The sequence below is a fragment of the Balaenoptera physalus genome, assembly GCF_965194825.1.
Source record: "Balaenoptera physalus genome assembly, chromosome: 3".
In the NCBI taxonomy this organism is placed as follows: Eukaryota; Metazoa; Chordata; class Mammalia; order Artiodactyla; family Balaenopteridae; genus Balaenoptera; species Balaenoptera physalus.
In genome coordinates, this window is record NC_138890.1 from 6350700 (window position 1) to 6373786 (window position 23087).

A 23087-nucleotide genomic window follows, 5' to 3' on the forward strand; every position below is an offset into this window, starting at 1 on the left:
AAAGTGGGAGTTTTCAAGTGAAGAGCAGGTAGCAGGGCTATGTATTAAATGATTTAAAATAAATATACATAAGAATAGTGTCTACTTCCTGTGTGTCTCCCATGAGTCAGATACCCCGCTGGGCCCTTTACACTCACTAACAAGTAATGTCCACACTTACCGAGGGTCACCCTGAACAGGGCCCAGTACTTTTTTTTTTTTTTTGGCCACATCACGCAGCCTGTGAGATCTTAACTCCTCAACCAGGGATCGAACCCTCGCCCCCTGCATTGGAAGCACAGAGTCTTAACCACTGGACTGCCAGGGAAGTCCTGAGCTGTAGTTTGGTGCTAGGCTGTCTTTCATGACCCTTAACCCTAGCAGAGAGAGAGCAAGTCTTAGACTCAGATCCTTTGGCAGAGCGTATGACTGAATTTACACTTTAATAGCATCATTCTCTTATTTATTTTTTACAATAAGCTATTTAAGGTAAAGCAACATTTTAACATCCTTTCTTTCTTTGGCTGTGCTGTGAGGTGAAGCAACATTTTAACATACTTTTTTTCTTTGGCTACGCTGGGAGGCTTGCAGGATCTTAGTTCCCCAACTAAGGATCGAACCCAGGCCTTGGCAGTGAGAGGGCAGAGTCCTAACCACCAGACCGTCAGCGAATTCCCAAAACATCCTTCTTTTAAAGAAAATAAAGTGTCAGTTACAGGAAAGAGTGAAGGAATTAATAGTGCAGGTGATGGCTAAACCCAGGAATCTGGGCAGTGTTGGATTAAATCAACCAGCCTATAGGAGCACAGCCTAGTAGAAAGTTTGTCTCCTCAGCCTGGGCCTGGCTTGTGGCTCATCTCCAGTCACACCCACTGCCGGAGAAGGGATCAGAGAAAAGGTGGCTTCTTGTCCCCGCTGCTTTGTATTCGGCCTCCTCTCCATGATTCTGACAGACTGCTGTGGCCTCTTCCGCCATTTCTGAGCCCTGTTGGGCAAGGGAATTCAGAGATTCGTGAGGCTTCTTCTGGTCCAGGGGCCCCTCTGGTCTAGAGAGGTCTAAGGGGGAGGGGGGGAACTTCCCTGGCTGTCCAGGCCAAAAAAAAAAAAGAGAGAGAGAGAGAGAGGTCTAACGGGGAGGAAAGGAAACTGAGATAGATTCTAGTGGGACCATGTGAAGAGGGTTGGTGTGCACAGGGGATTTTAGTAGATCAGAGATTTCCGGGGGCAGGGGGCAGGGGGCGGGGTGGGTGGGGGGAGATGAGAGGAGGGGCTTGCAGATGGGCAAGAGAAAGGAGTTCTGAGACAGGTGAGTCTGGGAAGTTCTTGGGAATGGGAGCTGGGAAGAGAGGGTGGGGCCTATCCTCTGCCTTAGCCTGGGCTATTGGATTTATTCTCCGGGCCTGGAGTTCTTAACCTGGCTGGATTAAGTATTTAATTTGGAGGAAGGTGTGGCAGGTGAGATAGCTCCTCAGAGCCTGATGAAATGTAGTTATTTTGTGAGATACGGGGGAAAAAAACCCATTTTTCCCATTGTGAGCTTAGAGAGAGTTTGGTGGTTAGATGGGAACTTCTTCAAGATCCACTGAAGCATTTATTTCAAAGTACCAGAGACAACAGAGACCAGGGGTGGCTGCTGGGTAAGGGAGCCTGAGGCCTCTGAATGCTGGGGGCTCTGGCCTCTTCCCAGGCCACTGTGGCTGTCCCAGGACATCGTCCTGTAACAGCCCTGAAAACCCATTCGGGGAAAGGGCCAAGCTCTCAGGGCAGAGGGACCCACGGCAGGAAGGAGCCCCATCATGTGATTTCTATCACCATGTTTGGCTTCTTGCTTGTTCATTCACTCAAGAACCATTCATCAGCACATTCGAAGTCTCCACCTAGGCGTCTGGTTGCTGACGGCTGTTAGTGAGAGAGACTTAGGCCATGGGCTCTGCACCCAGGACTTCTCAGCGTGGTGGGGAGACAGGTCGGATAGAGCCCAGATATTCTTGGTGCAGGATGATACTTGCTTAGAGAGAGAGCATTTTACACATTTGTCCTACGGCCTGGCCCTTCAGTGTCCTACCCTTGCCTGCCTAACTCCTTTCTAGCCTAGTAAACAGAACTTCGCTGCCCTTCTGCCCTAGCTCTGATTACAGAAAGCTGGGAGTGACGAGGTCCACGTGTGGGGGGTGGAGAGATGGCGCCTCTACCAGACCTGGAGAGCGGATGGAGTATCCAGTAGGCGCCAAACGCAAGTTAGTTGCGAGAATGAATTAGTAACAGCTGACGGTGCGCGCCTGCGCGCGGCGGGGGCGTGGCCCGGAACAGGGGCGTGGCCCGGTGCTGGAGGGAAGGAGGCGGGAGGCCGCCGCGGCGCGAGCAGACGTTACTGGTCGCGCAGGATCACGTGAGCACGCAGGCGCAGCGCCGCGCATCCCGCTCGCTCACACAAAGCCCAGACGCGGAGAAAATGGCGGCAGGGGTCGAAGCAGCAGCCGAGGTGGCGGCGACGGAGCCCAAAATGGAGGAGGAGAGCGGCGCGCCCGGCGTGCCGAGTGGCAACGGAGCTCCGGGCCCGAAAGGGTGAGTATTCCACAGCTCCTTGTCCCAGGCCGGGCACTTTTGCGGCGGCCGGCGGCGGCTCCGTTAGGTCTTGGCGGCTTCCCACCGGCGCGGCCTCGGCCGGGCTTTCCCCTCAGGGTCTGCCGAGGGTGGGGGCCGCCCAGGCCGTGAGGGGTGAAGCCGGGCGGCCCCGGGAGCGCCTCTAGGACAGCTCCTTCTTCCCAGGCCTCGGGCCTCAACTCCCCCGGTCCCTCCAGGCCGGGTCCGACACCGATCCTGACGCAAAGGCCTCAGGCCGGGCCTCTGCGCGCGGGGATAATGGCGCGCGGGCCCTGGAGCCGACGAGCCCCGGAGTCCGCGACCCGCTCGCCTGTCGGGTGACCTTGGTTGGGCGCGTGGTTTCACGTCTCTCCGCAATGGCCCGGGGCCTCAGTTTCCCGATCGGTAAAGTGGGGGGAGGGGAGGGATTGCGCACGCAGGATCTCGCCCGTTGTCGGTCCGGGTAGACGGTAGCAGAGGCGGGTGGGTATCGGGAAGGACCGCGAGGCCGGCTCCGGGAGCCTCCTCCCCCCTCCCGCTCCCCGGCGCGCGCCGTTCCCCTCCTCTCCAGCCCCCCCCTCCCCGGGCCCCGCGATAAGTGCCTCGGTCAGAACCGCCCCTCGCTCCAAGCTCTGGCCTCGGCTCAAGTCCCTCACCTTCTCCCCAGGTGCGCAGTAGGTATTTGTGGAGAGATCGGACCTGCTGCTCAATGTTCAGCCGTAGAAGCAAACTGTAGGGGGGGAAAAAAAAAAAAGGGAAACATTCTCTTTCGTGTTCTAGGGGAAGATTTTTCCATTATCAGGCGGGTTCACCCATTTCCAAACTCCCGTCACCCTTTCAGTCCTGTTTAGAGGTCTGTCTCGGGTCCTCGGTTTTTAAAGTTTCCATAAAGCTTTAAAGCATTCCCTTATGTCCCCTTGACCCCCGCTCATTCTGATTACAGCCGCCTGAAAGATGGAGAGGCGTTTTGCCTCCTCCCGGCAGCTGTGGGGGGAGGACAGGGGAAGGCTGGGCACACATTTGATTTACCACATACGTTTTTTAAAAATTGTGGTAACATACGTAAGGTGAAATTTACAGTTTTAGCCATTTTTAAGTGTACGATTCAGTGGCATCAACTGCATTTGCGGTGTTGTGCAGCCATCACCAGTATCCGCGTCCAGAACTTTTTCATCATCCCAAACAGAAACTAGCTGTTAAACAATAACTTCCTCTTCTCCCCCTCTCCTGGTTACCTGTGTCATACATTCTATCTCCTATGAATTTGCCTTCCCACAAATTTTTAATGTGCATAATTGGAGTTCGTGGGGATTAAAAGTGAATGTAGTTAAAGCGCTTTGTTAATGAACACTCACTAAATACTAGCTATGTTGTTAAACTTTCTCTCCTTAGGTGGGGAGGAACAAAATACCGTGGTTACTGGTCCTTGGAAAGCAAGAGAAAGGCATCTTAGAAGTATTCCCAACCCTTTATTATTGAAAATTCTGGAAAGGGATGTGTTCATTTAAACTTTTTTCATTACCTATTTCCTTTATTTCTTTATCACAGGATGGAGTGCTGCTAGAATCGTGCTAGGTGAGACGTTATTAGTTATAGATTATAGCATCTGGGGTACATTTTTCAAATTTCCCATTTTCCACTGTCCATTTCCAAATAGTCATTTTGTGACTGATTCCAAATAGTCATTTTGTGACGCACGTTAACACATGGGCTATTAGAAAGAACCTGAAGGTTTTAGAGCTAAAAGAGCCCTTGTTGGAAAGAACCTCAAAGTCTAGGACTGCTTAGTAGAGACTATTTTAGGAAGTTAGGAACACTTAGATCTGTTTCGGAGTGCCATTGGAAAAGTTTGTGTGCGTGGTGTTTTTTTTGCATCACGAAGCTTTTAAAGCAGAGTTCTTTAGAAAACAAAGCCCCCCCGCTCACAGGGAAGGCCAACGAATATTTTTGTAGTAAAGTAATTGTGCTGTGGTATTAGTAAAAGGAGTTAACTAGGTAGGGAGCTTGGAGGGGCTCCCCTCCCCCCAGCCTAAGCTGCTGGGGGCAGTTAAGAGGTGTTCCTCTAGGGGGAGGAGGATGAAAGACAATGGAGAGAGGCAAGAGAGGAGAGCGTCCAAAGACTAGGAATTTTTATATTTATATATTTGATACGTATTTATAAAGAACCCAAACTGCTGGAGCACTGGGGGCCAGCTGGTGGGCAATGAATTCCAGACTAAGGAATTTAGATTTTTATCTTGAAAGCCTTTGAGGGAAGGGAAATGAGTGAGACTGGATTCTTCTTACCTTTGTCTCCGCCAGGAGTGGAGTGTGCTGTAAACCAAAAAGGCAGTGAGATAGCAAGCTTGATGAGGACCCCAGATAGGACAGATTGTTTTGCAGTTCCTTTTCTTCTGGGTATAAGAGGAGGGTTTGTTTTATTTTGATGAGAAATCTGTTGCATCTAAAGACAGTCAAGGGACTTCCCTGGTGGTGCAGTGGTTAAGAAGCCGCCTGCCAGTGCTGAGAACATGGGTTCGATCCCTGGTCTGGGAAGATCCCGCATGCCGCGGAGCAACTAAGCCCGTGCGCCACAACTACTGAGCCTGCGCTCTAGAGCCTGCAGGCCGCCACTACTACTGAAGCCCGCGTGCCTAGAACCCGAGCTCTGCAACAAGAGAAGCCTCCTCAGTGAGAAGCCCGCTCACCACAACTAGAAAAGCCTGCATGCAGCAGCAAGACCCAATGCAGCCAAAAATAAATGAATAAAAATAAATAAATTAAAAAAATAAATTCTGAAGTTAAAAAAAAATAGTCAAGACTCAGAGTTAGAGTATATTAGTCAGGAGGTAAAAGCGTTCATTTTAAAGGAGTATGTAGGCTTAGGTTTGATTTTTTTTTTTTTTTTTTTTAATTTTATTTTTTAAAAATAAAGGTTGCACCGTCCATTTAAAATCAGTGACTTAACCTACTCCACTTTCAGAGTAACCTGTGGCTGAATCAGAAAACTGAGAGATAGGCTATTTTAAAAATATTTAAATTTTAAAAATGTATTTAGTATAAATTCCTGGGGATGTAATGTTAGTGTTGACACTGTTTTACAGTCAAGAAAAATTTTTTTTTTTTTTTTTTTTAACAATTGAGAAGACTCAGGTTAAGGAAATTGACCCAAAGAATCTGGGGGAGGCCATCTTGACTCCAGGTCCTTTGCTGCTTCCACACACCACCCTGGTAACCTCTCACTGAACACAGTTATTTGAAGTGGTTTGTTGTTTTTTTTGTTTTGTTTAAACCAGATTCTCTGTGCTTTGCAATGATTTGAGTGTTTGCTGTACTTTAAAAAGTGATTGTGTACTTGATAATAATTTTGAGGCACATTTGATTGTGAGCTCAAGATTAGAATAGGGGCTGTAGGTTGTTTGAATGCATGCTGCCAGCTCTTTGCTTTCACTTTGCTCTTTGATTTTATTCATGGCTAGGCAGGGAGATACTAGTCTGCAAAGATTAGGTTGCTTGTTTCATTTAGGAGTTGGCAGATGGTCTCTCCCATTACCATGTTTTGCAGTCATAGAGGTGAAAGCTGAATTGCTCCTTTGGTAGTCTGTAATGAGTACAGTGCCTAGATTTCCTCAGCCACGGCCCCATGGGCTTATTTTAAAACCTAATCAGTATGTGCAATGGTAGAAGGCAAGGAGTGAATCATTCTCCAGAAAATTTTTGGTACAAAAATATATCATTGCCACAGTTAGTGTGCCAAGTCTGTCCTTTAAACTTGTCAGTGTGGATAAGTAACCTCCTTTCACAGATGAAGGAACTGAGGCCTGACAAAGAGTTGGTGACATTGGGGTTCAGACCTAGATAACCCTACCTCTTAGTCATCTGTAGTACTGCTCCCTTAGGTATTGCGCTTAACATTTACCAACCTGCTTTTTGTTAGGCTGATTGTTGATTCTCACGACATCCCTGTGAGCTACATGGATACAGGTTATGCTGGTTTTGCTGGTAAAGAACTAGAGAGGGAAAGCGCTTAAGTCACGTGGGTAGTTAGGAGGTGGACCTGGAGCTAGAATAGTGCTGTGAATAGTGCTCTCTGCATCTTAAATGCATTAGGGGAAACTCAGGATTGAAAGGATTTCTGTGAAGAGTCATTTTACATAAGGGATGGTTCTCAAGGGAATATGGGGGTGGGGGAGTCTTTTCCCTCAGGAGATGTGGTCAGGATTTCAACGTGTCGGGGTTGCCATTTCAAACTACACTCTTGATTGAAAAACTGAGAATAATGAGAGTATTATACGTGAGAGGGAATGCCATGGAGGCGTAAGGGAGGATAGGGATTCACTGTTTTACATGTTGAATGTGACAGCCCTTGGTGAAATAGGCAGGCACCCTATCTTTTTATTTGTGATCTTTATGTACAGTATAATTCTAGTATGGTGGAGCAGTGACATGTTAAATTATCAATTTTCAAAGAATGCAGTCAGTGAAACAATTCCAAAGCCATATTAAACATAATTAATCTTATTTTAATGACTTGGGAGGTTCTTAAAGATAATTTGGGCTTATCTTTATTGATGTATCGTGAATTAGGTTGATAGAATGTCAGAAAAAGTTTTTTAACATACTGGGTCTATTTAGAACTTCAGGTAGATGATTGGGTGCCAGAATCAGATGGGGTGTTCATTGGGAATTGGGAGCCACTTAGCGAGGAGAATATTGGTAAGGCATTTAGCTTGCTTAGGTAGTGTAGCTTCAGTTTCTTTGAAAGATGACAGATTTGTTACTTTATATAAGAGTTACAAGTCAAGTTATATTGGGGTTAGGTTTGAAATTTAAGAAACTAGTGGAAACTTAAAAAATGTATAATTGGCACAATAAACTGCATAAGTTGGAAGTGTACGATTTGATACCCTCACTGAATCAAGATAATAAATACAACCATAACCCCCTTTGCTGCCCCTTTGTAATCCTCTGAGTCCTTTTTTTCCCCACCCCCAGGCCATAGTATGCATCAGTGGTTCTCAATGGGGTGATTTCTTCTTTCCCTTCAGGGGACATTTGGAAGAGTCTTGGAGATATTTTTGATCTTCATTTTCAGGTCTGAGGAATGGGGCTGCTACTGGCCTCTCTTGGGTAGAGGTCAGGGATGCTGCTGAACATCCTGCAGTGCACAGGGCAGCCTCCCACAACAAAAGGATGATCTGGCCCGCAAATATCAGTAGTGTTGAGGTTGAGAAAACCCGCTGTAGATTAGTTTGCCAGATTAGATTTTCTCAAATATAGTTGTATATGATGAAATCTTACCATATGTACTCCTTCTTTGTCTGATTTCTTTGAGTATAAGTATTTTGAGATTCATCCGTGTTGTGTGTAGTTCATTACTTTTTGCTGAGTAGTATTTCAGTGTATGGATATACTCTAGTTTGTTTATTCATTTACCTGTTAGTAGACATTTAGATTTCCAGTTTTGGGATATTACAAATAATGTTGCTATGAACATTCAGGTCTAAATTTTTGTATGGATATATTTATTTTCTTCTGGGTAAGTATCTAGTTGTGGATAATGTATGGTAGGTGTGTTTTAACATTTAAAATTCTATAATATTCTAAATTTGGGGTATTTAGGATAAAGCAGGTTATTTCATCAGTGTAGCTAAATTATAATCTACCTATAAAAATGTGCTTCTAAAAGGTTTTCACAGTTAAGTGTTATATGTATTTTAGGGCTAGAAGCATATTCCCCTAATTTTATCCCGAAGGTAAGTGAGAAAATTGAATTAAACATTAAAAAACTGGGCTTTTCTTAAACTGTCACATCATCTATACTTGAACGTGTGTCACGTGAGGTTTCTTTGAGGGGGGTTTTCTACAATTCTGTCAAGAATAGAGTTGATGGTGATCATTAGAGTTACAAAAAGGTCAATTTTTTAAGGAACTGGAAGTGATGAGATAGGAGGAAACTTCTCGGAGCGAGGAAATGATTAGCCAGAGAAGGACTTGGGTACAGTAGTGCTTTGCTCACACCTTGGCCATAACCCATTTGAGCTGCTTTCTTGAGGATGAGCCATGTGATGTGGATTAACCCCAAACCAAATCCCCAGCTTCTGGGGTTAGATTGGGTAGTTTATTCTTAGCAGTAATGATGCATGGCAGAATATGGCCTAGACACTTTGTTACCTACTTTGTCTTGTAATTAGTTATTTATACATTTTGTAACTAATAAGGTGAGCTGGGCAGTCTTTGAAAACACAGGCTGGAAGCATTACTGTGTCATGCATCCTGTGTCAGAGTAATGTTTTTTAATGTAGATTGTAGAGTATTTGGGTTTCAAAAGAAACCAGTTCTAAAATATATTCCTACCCACAGACTCTCTGTAGGCCCATGAAATGTAGATTGATCTACATTTTATGAATTGTTGTAACACACTTCCTCCTTATGTACGGAGGGTAAAATGCATGCTCTGTCTGGCAGACGGGTGCAGGGCTTTCATATGGAGTGGATGGGTGGACTGTGCTTGCAGGTGTGCAGTCAGCCTGAGGAGGGTCTGTTGTGAGCCTGGGTAGACAGAGTGAAGAATTCTAGGAATCTGGGGATTGGTGTGGCCCTACTCCCCCTCCCCCATCTGCCAGCCCATGTGAAGGAGGTCTATTTATTGCATGTTGGTATAGTTAAGATCATGGAGGAAGTTGCTTTCCTTAGTTTTGCCTAGGGTGATAACTTCACTGGGTTACCACTTGGCACGCCTGTGTGTGGATATGAGGGACCAGTAGAAAAAAGTACTTTGGGGACTACAAAAAGTTGCTAACTTCAATTTTTCCAAGTACACTGAAAGAAAGTCCTCCAGCTACCATTGATGTTTGAACACTACCCCTCCCCCACACACTACCCCTCCCCCACACAGGGAGGACATATCCTAGAATAAAGATCAACCCTTTACGTTAAAGAAGGTGGTCTTATAAATCATCAGTGCTGTAATCTTGACTTTTTGTTTTCTTTCCATTTTTGTCCTGGATCACAAAGTCTCTGCTAGAATCTGTAGTTTGGGAGTCCCTTGATTCTCACTGGTGGAAAGCATAGGGCTTGGGAAGCAGAAAGTGCTGGACTTAGTGCCCTGAGAGGACTTCTTTGGCTGCTGCCTCCCCAGTTGTTCCTGGTCAGCTCTCACAGGTGTCTGCCTGTGGTCAAAGGGGGCTCGGAACAGCCACACGCAGCCAGCGCAGGGCCACCCTGTCTGGTTCCTGGGCTCTGGACTGGGCTTCCAGCCTGTCTGGTTCTGTGCTTTGGGAGCCTGCATTTCTTGTGAAACTTCTCCTGCCCACTCTTAAGCCAGATTCGTACCTGTAGAGCTTAGAAATGTTACTTCAGGGAAGCACCTAACACACAAAGGTAAAGAGTTATTACAGGAAAGGCCATGTCAGAAAAACAAATCCACCCTTCTTTGCCAAAGGTGGAATTGTTTGCGTGCTGTCTTTAACCTACCGGCGTTGCTCAGACTTTAGTTTCCCTAGCCTCAAAGTAATAGGGTTGAGTAGAGAATGGTTTCTTTCCCTTAAAAATTTTGTTTTTAAAAATTGTAGTAAAATATATGTAAATTTTGCCATCCTAAAATGATTACGTGTACAGTTTAGTGGCATTAGGTACAGTGTTGTACACTATGCCAGTAGCCACTCGCCATTTCCAGAACTTTTTTCTTTTATCATCCCAAACAGAAACTCTGTAGCCATTAAACAGTAACTCCCCATTCCCACCTCTCCCCAGTCCTTGGTAACCTCTATTCCTTTTTTCTCTATGTCTGGCTTATTTCACTTAGCATAATGTTTTCAAAGTTCATCTGTGTTGAAGCATGTATCAGCACTTCATTCCTTTTTTTATGGCTGAATAAGTAATACTCCATTGTATGGATCTACCACATTTAGTTTACTTCATTCATCTGTTGGTGGACACTTGGGTTGTTTTCACCTTTTGCTATTGTGAATAATGCTGCTAATGGTGTACAAGTACCTGAGTCCAATTTTTTTCTGCCCACAATGAAAGACACTTTTATTTGTAAAGCTAAAATTGGTTGGGCCTATGTGTACCACCTCATTTCTGTTCCATGAAATCTTATAAATCTTCCTTCTCTTTTCCTGTTTCTGTCTTGGAATTAAAGCACCTTGGGCAGGGAGTTGGCCTGTCTCCCCCACCTCTGTTAGAGCCCCACAGGGTTGTGTGAAGGCCTAGGAAAGCACACTTGTCTTGGGAATGATTTTTTTGATAGGTGGGTTTTAAGGAGTGTACTACTGCAGTTTTCTGCTCTATGGACCACTTTAGTTTGTCTCAAATCAGGATCAATATTAGTCTTGTGTTACATGTAACTTTGTGTGGGATTGTAAACCTGGAAAATCAAATATTGTCTTTAGTATTGTGCTAACATATGGACTTTTTTTCTCCCTCTCTTTTGAATTCAGTGAAGGAGAACGACCAGCTCAGAATGAGAAGAGGAAGGAGAAAAACATAAAAAGAGGAGGCAATCGCTTTGAGCCATATGCCAATCCAACTAAAAGATACAGAGCCTTCATTACAAACATACCTTTTGATGTGAAATGGCAGTCACTTAAAGACCTGGTTAAAGAAAAAGGTAATGGTACTGGTGGTTGAGTAGGGTCAGAAGGTTGGTGTGTCATCTTCTCTGTGGATAATTCCTTGGTTATTTTTTTGTCAGTGAAGCTGTTCTGGGTAGAGCATGTGTTCTCTCCAGGCTTGAGAGTGAAGCGCCCCCATCCTACTTTTTTATTTTTACTTTTTGTGGTCATGCATCTGTGTGTCAAAAAGGTTGTTTGTTTGATCCCTTGGCCTACGAATGATTTTACTGGCTTAATATGGTTAATAGGGCTTTGATTAAGCTTGAGGGGAGCCTCTTTGTGTTAAGGAAATTTTTTGAATTCTTCATATGAGGTGGGAGAAATTTTTTCTTGTTCCTTTTTGTTTTAAAATTCTGGAGGGAAGGTAGTTTGTTTAAATTTTGTGGCTGTCTTCTTGGGATCAAAATTTGGTAGCTGGAACTTGTGCTGCTCGGATCCTAAATTATAAAACCGTAGCTTGTATTTAAACTGTTAGGCTTCCCCACCCTGGGGAGGAAAACACAGAATAGATTGGCAATTGGATAGCTCAAAATAAAGCATCTGCTTTGTAGGTTGGTGCCTTTAGGCACACATTGGTCACAGCCCTGGTGTTAAAGTCTGGCCTAGGGCAGAGGAAGCAACTGAATGAAGCTCCGCTGCCACCAGGAGGTCCTAGGGGGTTGGTTGCCCCCATGGTCCTCTGCTTTACCCACCACCACCACCCCCGTGCACACCACGTGTGTCCTCCTTCTTTTCACACTCTTGTTCTGCTTCTTTTGTCGTCTTTTCCTGATTCTGGGCCCTGCTGGTGGCACACAGGGCTAAAGAGATTGCTCAGCCCAGGTTTAAACAAAATTATTCATAGAGAGCCATTTGTCTAATGCCTTGAGGTCTCCCCTCACCCCTACCCCAAGGGAAACCTAGAATCAAATTATTCTTAAATGGAGTCTTTTTGAAGGACTGAAAGGTACTGGTTTTTCTGGAGCATTCATAATGAAAAGAGATTTGAGCTTGATTTGTCAAATGATTAACATTTCAGTGACAGATGCCACTTGGATAGGCCATTTTGGTATGTGTACTGGTGCTCCCAGCATTGGGTTTTGAAATTATGAATGGCCCACTGCCATCATTGTCCCATCACTTAATTCAACCATGACATGCCAGAAGCACTAGGCACCATGAACCTCTCTGTACAGTCATGTAGGCTGCTCCCACGTAGTATTTCTCCAGGTAACATGGATAGAAAAACGTTTTGGTGTGAGATTTGTTTTCCTGCCTTGATCAGCCAAATCATTCCTGCCAATGCTCCTAGGGCAAGAGTGAAGTTTCTTCTTTTTGTCTGAAGGGCGTGTCATGTGGCATCCCAGATGCAGTGTTCTTGGTTTTTGGGACTGCTGCTTCAATAAAGCTTAGAATTTCTGTACAGTACAGTTGGGTCTCATTCGAATTAGTTTTTGGAATAACCCCCAAATTTGTGTTCTCGTGATTTGGTTGAAACGCTGAATTGATACTTCCATTGATAATAAGGTATAGTAGTTCCAAGAACCAGGAATGTGGCTTTGAAAATGCAATTGTTAGAATTTTGTAAGAGATTGCAGGCCAAATTATTTTTCCATTTTTAGGAGTGTGTGAACCAGTTTTGGGACATGATGGATAAAGTAGGTGACATTTTTACTGCTTTACCATTCAGTAATTCAGTTTTGGAAGCCTTAAAGCTGGTAGCAGCAGCAGCCATGACGTTTCTGGATGTAGAAGCAGTTCACCTCAATTTCCTATTTTGCACTGTATTAAGTGTGGAGCCAGCCTGGTGGTTTATTCGGATACTTCCAAACTGGTTCTCATATTCCCTCGGCATACTGCTATGAATGCCCTGGCTCAGCCCTTTCAGTGTATTTTTGGTGGTGTAATTTAGAATTACAGGTGTGCAGTAAATCAGTTATTCTTAACAAACCTTAAAATGTTCTTGTTTAGAGCTCCCCTGTACAGGTTAAATTAATTACTTTTCTGTTTAATTAAATTAGTAGAAGTATTGGATTGTGGATAAAGGGATTCATAAGAGAAAGGTAATCGTTTTATGGTAAATCTTATATTCAGTATGTGAAGTCTAAAGAAATTTACTGTTTACATACGTACAATTTCTTAAAAATGTCCTTATTTTCATTATGTGGTTTTAAAAAATATTTTAATTCATGTCTTGGTATACCAAAAATATGTTTCAATGATTATTTGAAATCTGAAATATTTACTTGAAATGTGTTGCACATGTTTTAAGGTTTTTGAAGACTCTTGTTGCATAGGAAAAAAAAGTTGCGGATAGAGGCACTTACAATCTAAAAGTATTAGTCTCAAAATAGTCTCTGAAGTGGGCAAACCACAGAGATTTGGGCTGTTATAATCCAACCACTCTTTATCAGTCTGCATTTTAAGAGTCTATTCCTGATGAAATCGCAGTGCTGTTGTTTCAGGAAACTAGTGGAATAGCTAGAATTAGTTGTCCTCGGCTTAAAGATCTGAAAAATGCTCTGTCATTGCAGCACTGCCTATAATTGCTGCCTGTCAGAACTCAAGTAGTAGCTTTGAGATGGCAAGACAGGAGTTTTTTTTCTAAGGATAATCATGCCTGAGAGTGCTTCACGTACCCCTCCCTAGTTCCCGATCTTTTCTCCCTCCTTGGACACCAAGTGTATATTCTCCATGTTTGTTAGCATTTAACAGCCTTCTAGGAGATCCTATTAATAACGCATGTATTATGTGAACATGCCACTTATGCCTTTTCCCCTGGATGGGATCACAAAGCTTGTTTGGTGGCACTATCATGAAATCAGCATTGCTGACTTTAAAGAGAAAAGGTACTGAGAGCTTTGTTTTGTTCTGTGCCAGGGTGCTTCCTCCGCCCCCTCCCCCATCATATCATTCGGGGACATGGATTAAACAGCCTGCAGAATTGAACTTGAGCTTTCCCTGAGCTTTCCCCTTCCTGCTCTAAGTGTCTGATTGAGCAAAGGGAAGGTTTCTATTGTCCGTCCTTTTGATCACGCTTATTTTTAACGGAGATACTACTTGGAATGAATGACTGCTGTGAACACTGAAGAGTGGATTGAAACAAAAATTGAGAGCCAGTGTAATAGGAAATTTGAATTGGAGATTGCCAAACCAGGTTTGAAAGTGACTTAACAGTCTCAACAGCTACCTCATTTTCATCACTGGATCGATATTGGGATACACATCTCAAAAGTGTTTGACCATAAGGTCTGGGCGAAAAATTAAGACTTCCGTGAACAAAAGGTGATTGATCTTGGGAATTCTAAACTTAAATAGTGTTGTGCTACATTACCGAGTAGTCCTGTGTGGATGAAGAAAGCTCGTCGTTGTGCTGTTGTTCTCCTGGCCTAACCAGGGAGCCAGCAGCATCGAGGTGGGGCAGCTGCAACCGAGGCAGGACTGAGCTGCACAAGCAGTGAGTAAACATGGAGGACAGTTTGAGGAGGAAAGAAAGGAAGGTCAGTGATACAGCTTACTCTCAATCAGTCTCAAGTTTAGCAGCAGTCAGTTTAACTTGTGTAAGCAAAGATTTCTTAAGAACTTAATCCTTCTGTTTTTATTGAACACATCACTTTAAGTCAGTTTCAAATTCCAGCTGACAGAAAACTGAGGCCCAGAGGGCAAGTATAGTCCAATAGTAAGTCTCTGTTGGCTCTTGAAGATAATCTACATTGTGGGTCTGTGGAGCAGAACTTTATTTTCAATTTAAGTAAAGATCCCTACCCAGTCTGTGTGGCTCCTTCATATTTTCCTTTGTTGGAAATTCAGCCTGCGTTTTGGAAAGGCCTGTTGAAGCTAAAGCATTCATATCTGTGGGTACTTGGGTTGAACCTTAATAGTGCAGCCTGCCTGGCTTATTTGTTGGTTTTTGGTCGAGTTAGAGAGGCAGTATTCTGTCTCGTCCATGGAATTAGGAGCAAGAAGGTGCTTAATCATTTTCTAATTTTTCCATAAATTGAGTAATCATTGTATAGAATAATTATTTTGCCGTGTTTCAAGTTGACTGTATATTAAAGAAACAGGCTTTCCAAGTTAAAATATGCATTTATTCCATGCACCCCTCCATTAGAGCATGCCCTGCTTTGGAGCTCCTCCCCCACCCCCGTTTGAATTCTTTTCAGTGAAGCTTTAGCCCCTGTACTTTGTGTGTGTGTGCGCGTGCGTGTTTGTTTCAGCCTTGAGCAGTAAATGAAATGAGAATACAGAAACAAATACTCTTTGTGATATAAGTATGTGCAGGAGTGTTAAAGTAGCTCCAAGGGACTATGTGAATTCTTTTAGTGTTGCTCATTATCTTACCCTCATGATATGCTTTATTCTTGGGGTAATATTTTTAATAATCCACCTAAATGTTGGTTAATAATGAGTTCTTTGAGCATTTTAAAGTAAAGGTAGGGACTTCCTTGGTGGTCCAGTGGTTAAGACTCTGTGCTCCCAATTCAGGGGGCCCAGGTTCGATCCCTGGTCAGGGAACTAGATCCCACATGCCGCAGCTAAGACCCGGAGCAGTCAAATAAATAAATAAATATTAAAATATCTTACCTTTAAAAAAAATAAAAGGTAGGTGATGACATTTGGCATTAGATTTTTCAAAGTCTTAGTTTTTTCATTTAGATATTTTGATGTTTAAAGCTGCAGTAGAATTTGTCTTACTAGCCTGCCCTTGGGATTCCATGGATTCCATCTATGTTCAGGAATGAGAGGAGCAGCAGTATTTTTCATTAATACCTGTGAATTCCATGTCTGTGAGACTTGCTACTGCCAGTTTGTTAACTCTGCCTCAGTCCTAACTGATCTGCTCTGGTTGATTTGCTCTTTTAAACTTCATTTCATTGAATGTGACCAGACTATGAATAGTTGGTAAATTTTGCCTTCAAAGTTTTGTTGATAGTTGTACTGACTATACTAAACAGGTCTTTGCTTTAATAATGTAGAACTAAAAGAGAGGTGGTCTTTTAAAGGTTTTATTATTCTCTTCATGTAGGGAAGTATGAACTGGCAACTGTTGCAGATCCTGTAACAGTGATTTGCTTACATCTCTGAATTGATGTGGTCTCTCAGGGTAGAGATCAGAATATTATGAATTCATGAGGAGCATGGTCATTATTGTTGATACTCGGGAACAACACTACTCATGGTAGAGCCGCAAGGCTCGCCTAACCTATGGCTAAACTGATAGGATGGAGGCTTTTTTAAATATAATTTTTTGTTTTTAATAAACAACTATACCATTTGGGGAAAAAGAGGGAACATTTTAAGCAGAGTATTGGTGCAGAGGATTGAAGTTGGATTTGTGCTGTCTCTAGAATGTTAAGTAGAAAAAGTCCTAATTTCTAAACCTGGCTTTTTGTAAAAATGGTTATGACCATGGAAAAAAGTTTGGTTTGGACTTGCTTGGTTTCTGGGTTGCAATGACAGCTTTTTGATATAAATCAGTGTCTTTACGGGCACAAACTAGAAACTTTGAAAATGCAACAATATTTGAATTCTGACAATGTAGTTACAGCTGTCAGAGTTAGATACTGTGATTGTTTTAGTTATTTTTAAGGTTATTAGGTGGTAGTCACAGCTCTAGGAAGTAAACTTGGGGTTGGGTCTCTTTACTGTCTTGACACTACTTGGCATTTTCATCAACGTGGAGACAGGGGCTGTTGGTCCTCAAATGGCTGCTGCTGTTGAAACAAATGGCTTTTAACATGGCCTCAGGAATGACCACAACATTTTGGGAATTGCTTTATTTTTGTAAGGATAACAGAAAGCCAATTTGTATGACTGTCCCTTGGCTGTGATCATTTTTCAGTTGTATGTAGTCCAAAAGTTAAACTATACCAGTCCCTCCTAATTTGTTTCTTCATTTCTTTGCACTGATTCTCCTTCCTGTTTTGTGCAAAGTGCTGGTTTGGTTTGTAATGTTTCAGGAAAGGACAAGGGAGGTGAGGCTATACAGTTAAACTTTGAACACTTGGCCTTCTTGCTGTCAACTGCCATGCAAATATACTACTAATAAATATGTCCTTCAAATTTTTAAAAATACTTTTATTTTACATTTCAGTCTTTCCTTGGTATATTAATTTTAAAATCTTCATAATAATTTTAATATCCTTTGAACAAAGGAATTAGACTAGGAAGGACTTGGGCCCATTAAGAGGGTTATTTTTACCCGTGGCTGCTAAACCAAATTGAAAGCTGAATGAGAGAAGGCTTTACCATCATAAAAATAATCGTTAAAAAAGAAAAAGTATTTCTTAGAACAAAAGCCCTTTCTTGACTTTGGAGAGCCTGCTTAGATATTGTTTCCACAAAGTTAACACTTAAATTTCTGGGGGTTTTTTGGTGTCTGTGTGCCATCTTCAAGTTCAGCAGCCATTTTGGTGGTTGTCTAGGTGGGTTCTAACATCTGGTTGTGGTGGTCATGAATTGGCAATCCAAACCTTGAGGAAAATCTGCGGAATCTTTTGAAATGCTTTGTTTTTTCCCCTTTGTATAGATTAGCATCCTAAGTGAGTCTGTGTAGCTGTTTAGATGCAGACTGAGCTCTAAGTTTGCATTTATCTGTGTCCTTTAATGAGAAGGTTGAGAGAGCAGCAAGAATACAACCTGGCTTAATTTTAATTCACTGAAGGGAATCCAGATGCTGCTCTGGTTTTGTGATAGAATATTTACACATCCTACTTGTGACGGCTGTGGAGCCTAGTGCTGTGTGCAGGACCAGCCACAGACTCTGTGGGGCCCAGTGCAAAATGAAAACACAGGGCCCCTTATTTAAAAATTACTGAGAATTTCAAGACAGCAACAGAACATTAAACCAAGTGCATGGCCCTCAGTGCAGAGCCCCAGGCGATTGGACAGGTTGCACACCCACGTAGCCGGCCATGCCGTGTGTGCGCCTTTGAGGATATATATTATACATATACACATCTTCGTAGTTAGCATTTGAGCTCAGTTCAGTGGCATTGCAATTTGTGTGCTGTTCACCTTCTTTCAATATTAAGAGTGTATTTGTAAAACTGCTTTCTTCCTTTCTCCAAAAAAGTGAATCATGCAGACTTCTTTCCTGTAGATTTGGATTGCCTCTAGTCATGAATGAGTATTTCAGACAGGGAAATTGATATGGAAATCTGTGGAAATAGCTTGTTTGAGGTGGGAGGAAAATCAAGGACATTGTTAACAAGTTTCACCTACTTTTACTGCACACCTGTAATGCCTAGTGTGGTGGTTTAGAGAATATGGAGTGTTTCTGGGCTTTCTTATAAGGCAGAGGCTCCATACAAGGTTGCTGATGATTGTTCTAAATTCCCATTGTTTTCTTGGCTTTTCTCCCTTGGTTTATGTGTCGTCTGGAAACTGATTTGTAGTTGGTGAGGTAACATACGTGGAGCTCTTAATGGACGCTGAAGGAAAGTCAAGGGTAAGTGTCTGAGAGAATTTCTTCTGTGGATTTACTACATGAAAAATGTAACTGTATGGTGGCGTGGAATCGAATGAAATCAGGAAGGCAGTGAGTGCTCATGTTATAGTAGCTATGTTTGATTTTGCCAAACATTCGAGTGGGGTGGGAGGGGATTTGCAAACGGGAGTCCCGCTTTTCCAAATGGCTGGGCAAAGAGCTTTTTGGTATTCTGTTTGGATGCCCAATTTGGATAACTGGGGACCAATAGCAGCATTGTCTCTTTGTTAACAGAGGAATTGGCTGTGTGTGAATTATGCATGGAATTTTAGCGGTGGTATATTAATGTAAAACGTGTGTTCTTGTCTAGAAAATGTTACTTTTGGTTGTTTGCTGTATTTGAAAGTTGCGTGAACCAAAGATTCTGAAAAGTTGCCTTTGTGCCAGTAAATTGTAAAACTAATACTAAAACTTGAACGTTTAAAATTGGCCTAGTTTAAAGAGAAAATTAACTATTTTCTGTCGTGCAATAGAATGGCTTAGAATAATCAAAAGGATGAGCTTAATTTATGGAAGGGATGGATTTAGGAGGAGTATGATAAGGAATTGATTGAGTACAGAGAGAAGCAGATCTAAAGTTTGTGTGATTTCTTGGAGAACCTGAATTTAGGTCTGCTCATTATAACTTCAGCAGCTATAGTGCAAGGCTGGTAATGTGAAGGAAGAGGAGATACTAAGGAGCTGAGCTCTTAATAAGGAAGGCTAGGCAAGACACTTCTGTCAGCTTCCCCTTAGAAGGGTTAATTTAAAAACTGTTACATAAATCATATTTTTAATTTATAACTGTCTTTGAAATTTACTATTTTTTTCTTTTCTTTTTTTCCCCTTGCTCTTCTGACTGTCTGTGGCTTCTTCCAAAGGGATGTGCGTAAGTATTGTCTAGTTACTTATTGGCATTTGAGCCTTCTAAGTTGTAGGACTGGTTTCACTCATTTCCTTTTGACTCTTCATAGCGTTGTTGAATTCAAGATGGAAGAGAGCATGAAAAAAGCTGCTGAAGTTCTAAACAAGCATAGTCTGAGTGGAAGACCACTGAAAGTCAAAGAAGTAAGCTCATGAAACACTGTGGATACCATTTGTAGTTGTCGAGTTTCCCTGTTTGGAGTTAGGAAAAGACAGAATAGTCCTTGATGACATTTTACGGAGCAGAACAACCTGTTGTTGTTAATGAGGAGGGTCAGTCACAGGCTTCAGCAGTCATTCCTGTAAGAACTTTGGGATAGTGGCTGAGCACATCTTGAGCCACTGGTGACTGCCTTCCTAACATCTCTGATTTGTATTAGGCCAGCCTGCCTTGGTTTTCTCAGGGGCAGTCAAACTGAGTCCATGGTTTTTTTTTACTGTGTGTGTGTTTGTTTTTTTGTTTGTTTGTTTTAAGGTATTCTACATCTACAGTTTTACTCAGTCTGAACCCTGTTCTTGGCCCATCTTTTTTCTTTTTTAAAATGAGTTTAAATCCTTTTTCATAGCTAATCCAAATCAGGTATCTTCTCTCCCTGGAGGGAAGTGGGAGGCTTTTTGTTAATTCAATCCTTCCTTGACTTATTTTTACCTCTTATTCTTGGAGGAAGGTCAGTATATGCGAGCTCAGAGAGGAAAGCATGGTAGCGCTTAAGTTCTCTTGTGTGAAGGTAGCACGCAGAAGGGCAAAGAGTTCAAGAATATTGTCAACACCAGAGATTCATAAACCTTTCCAGACTTTACACATGAGTCAAATGCCTGAATACTTGAAGGATGGAGTACCTTGGTGGTCTAGAGTTGTGTTTTCAAACTTTTGGGAAAATCACCAGTTGGGTTTGCAGAAATTATAAAACCCCATTGAGTTAGTGAGATTCAACTGTACCAAGCCCTTGAAGATCTTATTTCAACCTGGAAGTTTTAATGTCATCCACCCCCCCTCCCTTTTTTTGCTTTTTTTACTTAGTTCAATTGAGAGCTAAATTTTACACCCTTCCTTTCTTCCTCATTCTTTTGGCTAGAATTGTTCCTGGCCTGGTGGTTTAGTTTTACTTCATTTGAATTTTTTGTTACAGATTTTGAGAAATGGTTTCCAAACAACCTCTCAATCTCTGAAGTTTTGGGGGTATCACTTACTGTGGGAGCATGGTTTTAATTGTCACTGGGTCAGTTAAATGTAACCCTTTTGTGCTTGTTTTAGGATCCTGATGGTGAACATGCCAGGAGAGCAATGCAAAAGGTGATGGCTACGACTGGTGGGATGGGTATGGGACCAGGTGGCCCAGGAATGATTAATATCCCACCCAGTATCCTAAATAATCCTAACATCCCAAATGAGATTATCCATGCATTACAGGCTGGAAGACTTGGAAGCACAGTATTTGTAGCAAATGTAAGTAAATGGAAACATTGTTTCATAAAGTTTGATTTTCTGCTTTAGACAGTCTTGTCAATGTGTTATAAAAGTAGTTCTGACATTTGAGAAGAACAACTTAGAAGAGGGTTATGTTATCTTTTTGATTTATTTAAAAAATCATCCTTGGGCTGGGCTTTGTCCCCTAATGACCACTGCAGTCATAAGTCACACAGGCTTGACCATGGTCCTGTTGCGGCCATGTTTATGGAGTTTTGCTGGTGTGTATAAAAGTAGGTGCAGAGTAAAGTGTATGAGCAGAGATTGTGTATTGACATTTCCCTCTTCCTGTTAATGTCTGGGTGAATGGTAATACTTTGCCATTTGCAGAGGGAAGTATTTTTAAAAGAAAGTGGATTGGGGAGGATGATGGTAAACCTTATCTGGGGAACAGCATTTTTTAGTATTCACAAAATAAGCATTAACTTGAAAGGTATGAGGTGACTTAAATTGTTATTTCAGAGAAAAGAGACAGTAAATAGTAGAAGGCAAACCTTCGTAATCCTATTTGAAAAATTATACTGACATATTTTTGTGACATTTTCTAATGCTTGTTTTCCAACCAGAGCATGTCACATTCATGTAGTAAAAATGTTTACAATGAGATTTTCCTCCCCTTTCCCTTGATTAGCTGGATTATAAAGTTGGCTGGAAGAAACTGAAGGAAGTTTTTAGTATGGCTGGTGTGGTGGTCCGAGCAGACATTCTTGAGGATAAAGATGGAAAAAGTCGTGGAATAGGCACTGTTACTTTTGAACAGTCCATTGAAGCTGTGCAAGCTATATGTATCCTTTTATCGGAATTCAACTCCTGGTGAATTTAGTTTAGCCTAAATGTTGTATTAGTAAGACAGGTTTGTGTGGGGAAGTGGTAATTTTGTGTATTAATATTTCTTATGTGACTAGAGAGAATACATTACTATGGATATTACTAAGGGAGTACAAAGTATCTACATAGTATTGTACTTATGTAGATAGAAGAGATGGTTAGAAAACAGGCACATGTCCATGAGTGGTCTTTTCCATTGTCTTCTTTTTAGAGGAGACTGGTTTGAAGGGAGGAGTCCAAAGAATGTGCCACTGGAGAGAAATTCAGTGTTATTTCATATGTAAGTCCTTATAGGGCCCTATCTCTTCAGTGGATTGACATTCTGGAAGAAGCACTTCTCTCTGACCCTAGGCTGCTCACCCTACTCACCCCAGAGTTACATCTTTGTAGTCACGGGGAGAATACCACACATGAACACTGTCACTAAACTCAGGCAAGATTGTCACTGAGTATATTACCCAGAAAACATGGTACTCCAAAAAATGGTAGGACACCTGACTTATTGGACACATACAGAAAACTGATCTCAGTGCTTAATTGAAGAGGAGGATGGTTTGGTGAGAAGTGTAAGGTTTTATGAATGGCGCGCCACACCTAAGGAGTAAGTGGAGGTTTCCTTTTTTCCCCTTGAGTGTTAGTTATTGTCCCTTTAATGTTTACTGTAGGGATAAATACTTGAAAGTATAAACAGGAATCAAAATTGCTCATAAATTCACCACTTAGAGGGACTGGTGGCAGCAGTTGGGGTATTTTTCTTTTAGGTATTTCTGTTCTGCTGTGCGTGTTTCTAGAATTGCAAGAAATAGCCTTAATTGTAATATCAGCTATGTTTAATGGCCAACTGCTATTTGACAGACCAATGCACGTGAAAATGGTAAGTTAATAGGATCTTTCCTTTAATATACTCAGATAAGTTTAGCAAAAACACGGGTTTATTAAGAGTATACATACACATAGCCACTGTACTTTTATTTATGGATCAGTCCAAGTTAAAGGGTACAGCACATTGAGCAAATTTATGACAGAAATAACTTTTTGCTCATGCACCTCTTCGGATATTTTTTCCTTTGCACAGTTACTGGCATGGTCAGGAGGTCACTTGCGTATCCTGCTTGAGCAAGTGATCAGTTTCAGAGAGTGGTTTTATATATATATAGGTTGCCAGTTTTCAGAGTATTGCAGTACGTTTAATTAGCATCATATCTATTGTGAACATAATTAAGTCTGATTCAGAAAGCCTTTAAAGTTCTATTGAAGCGTT

The 23087-nt window shown here is 42.2% G+C and overlaps 1 protein-coding gene and 1 long non-coding RNA gene across 15 annotated transcripts in view; one reads left to right on the forward strand and one right to left on the reverse strand.

The window, feature by feature from the left end:
* HNRNPM (heterogeneous nuclear ribonucleoprotein M) overlaps window positions 1-23087 on the forward strand; it is a 177614-nt gene that overhangs the window by 136379 nt on the left and 18148 nt on the right. For 8 of the 14 annotated variants that reach the window (XM_082456793.1, XM_082456799.1, XM_082456800.1 and 5 more), the window contains exons 2-5: window positions 19581-19674; window positions 20786-20977; window positions 21630-21783; window positions 22651-22700. In XM_082456793.1, the coding sequence (XP_082312919.1) occupies window positions 19597-19674; window positions 20786-20977; window positions 21630-21783; window positions 22651-22700 (474 nt within the window). In that variant the 5' untranslated portion in view covers window positions 19581-19596. Of the gene's footprint in view, window positions 1-2385; window positions 2545-10985; window positions 11156-18535; window positions 18589-19487; window positions 19496-19580; window positions 19675-20785; window positions 20978-21629; window positions 21784-22650; window positions 22701-23087 lie in introns of those variants that run through there. The other 6 variants (XM_082456802.1, XM_082456795.1, XM_082456796.1 and 3 more) reach the window with 3 other exon arrangements.
* Window positions 404-10972, reverse strand: LOC309658377. The gene is made up of 2 exons (XR_014262212.1): window positions 3219-10972; window positions 404-964 (listed from the first exon to the last, which is right to left on the reverse strand). It is a non-coding gene; the product is annotated as an uncharacterized lncRNA (long non-coding RNA).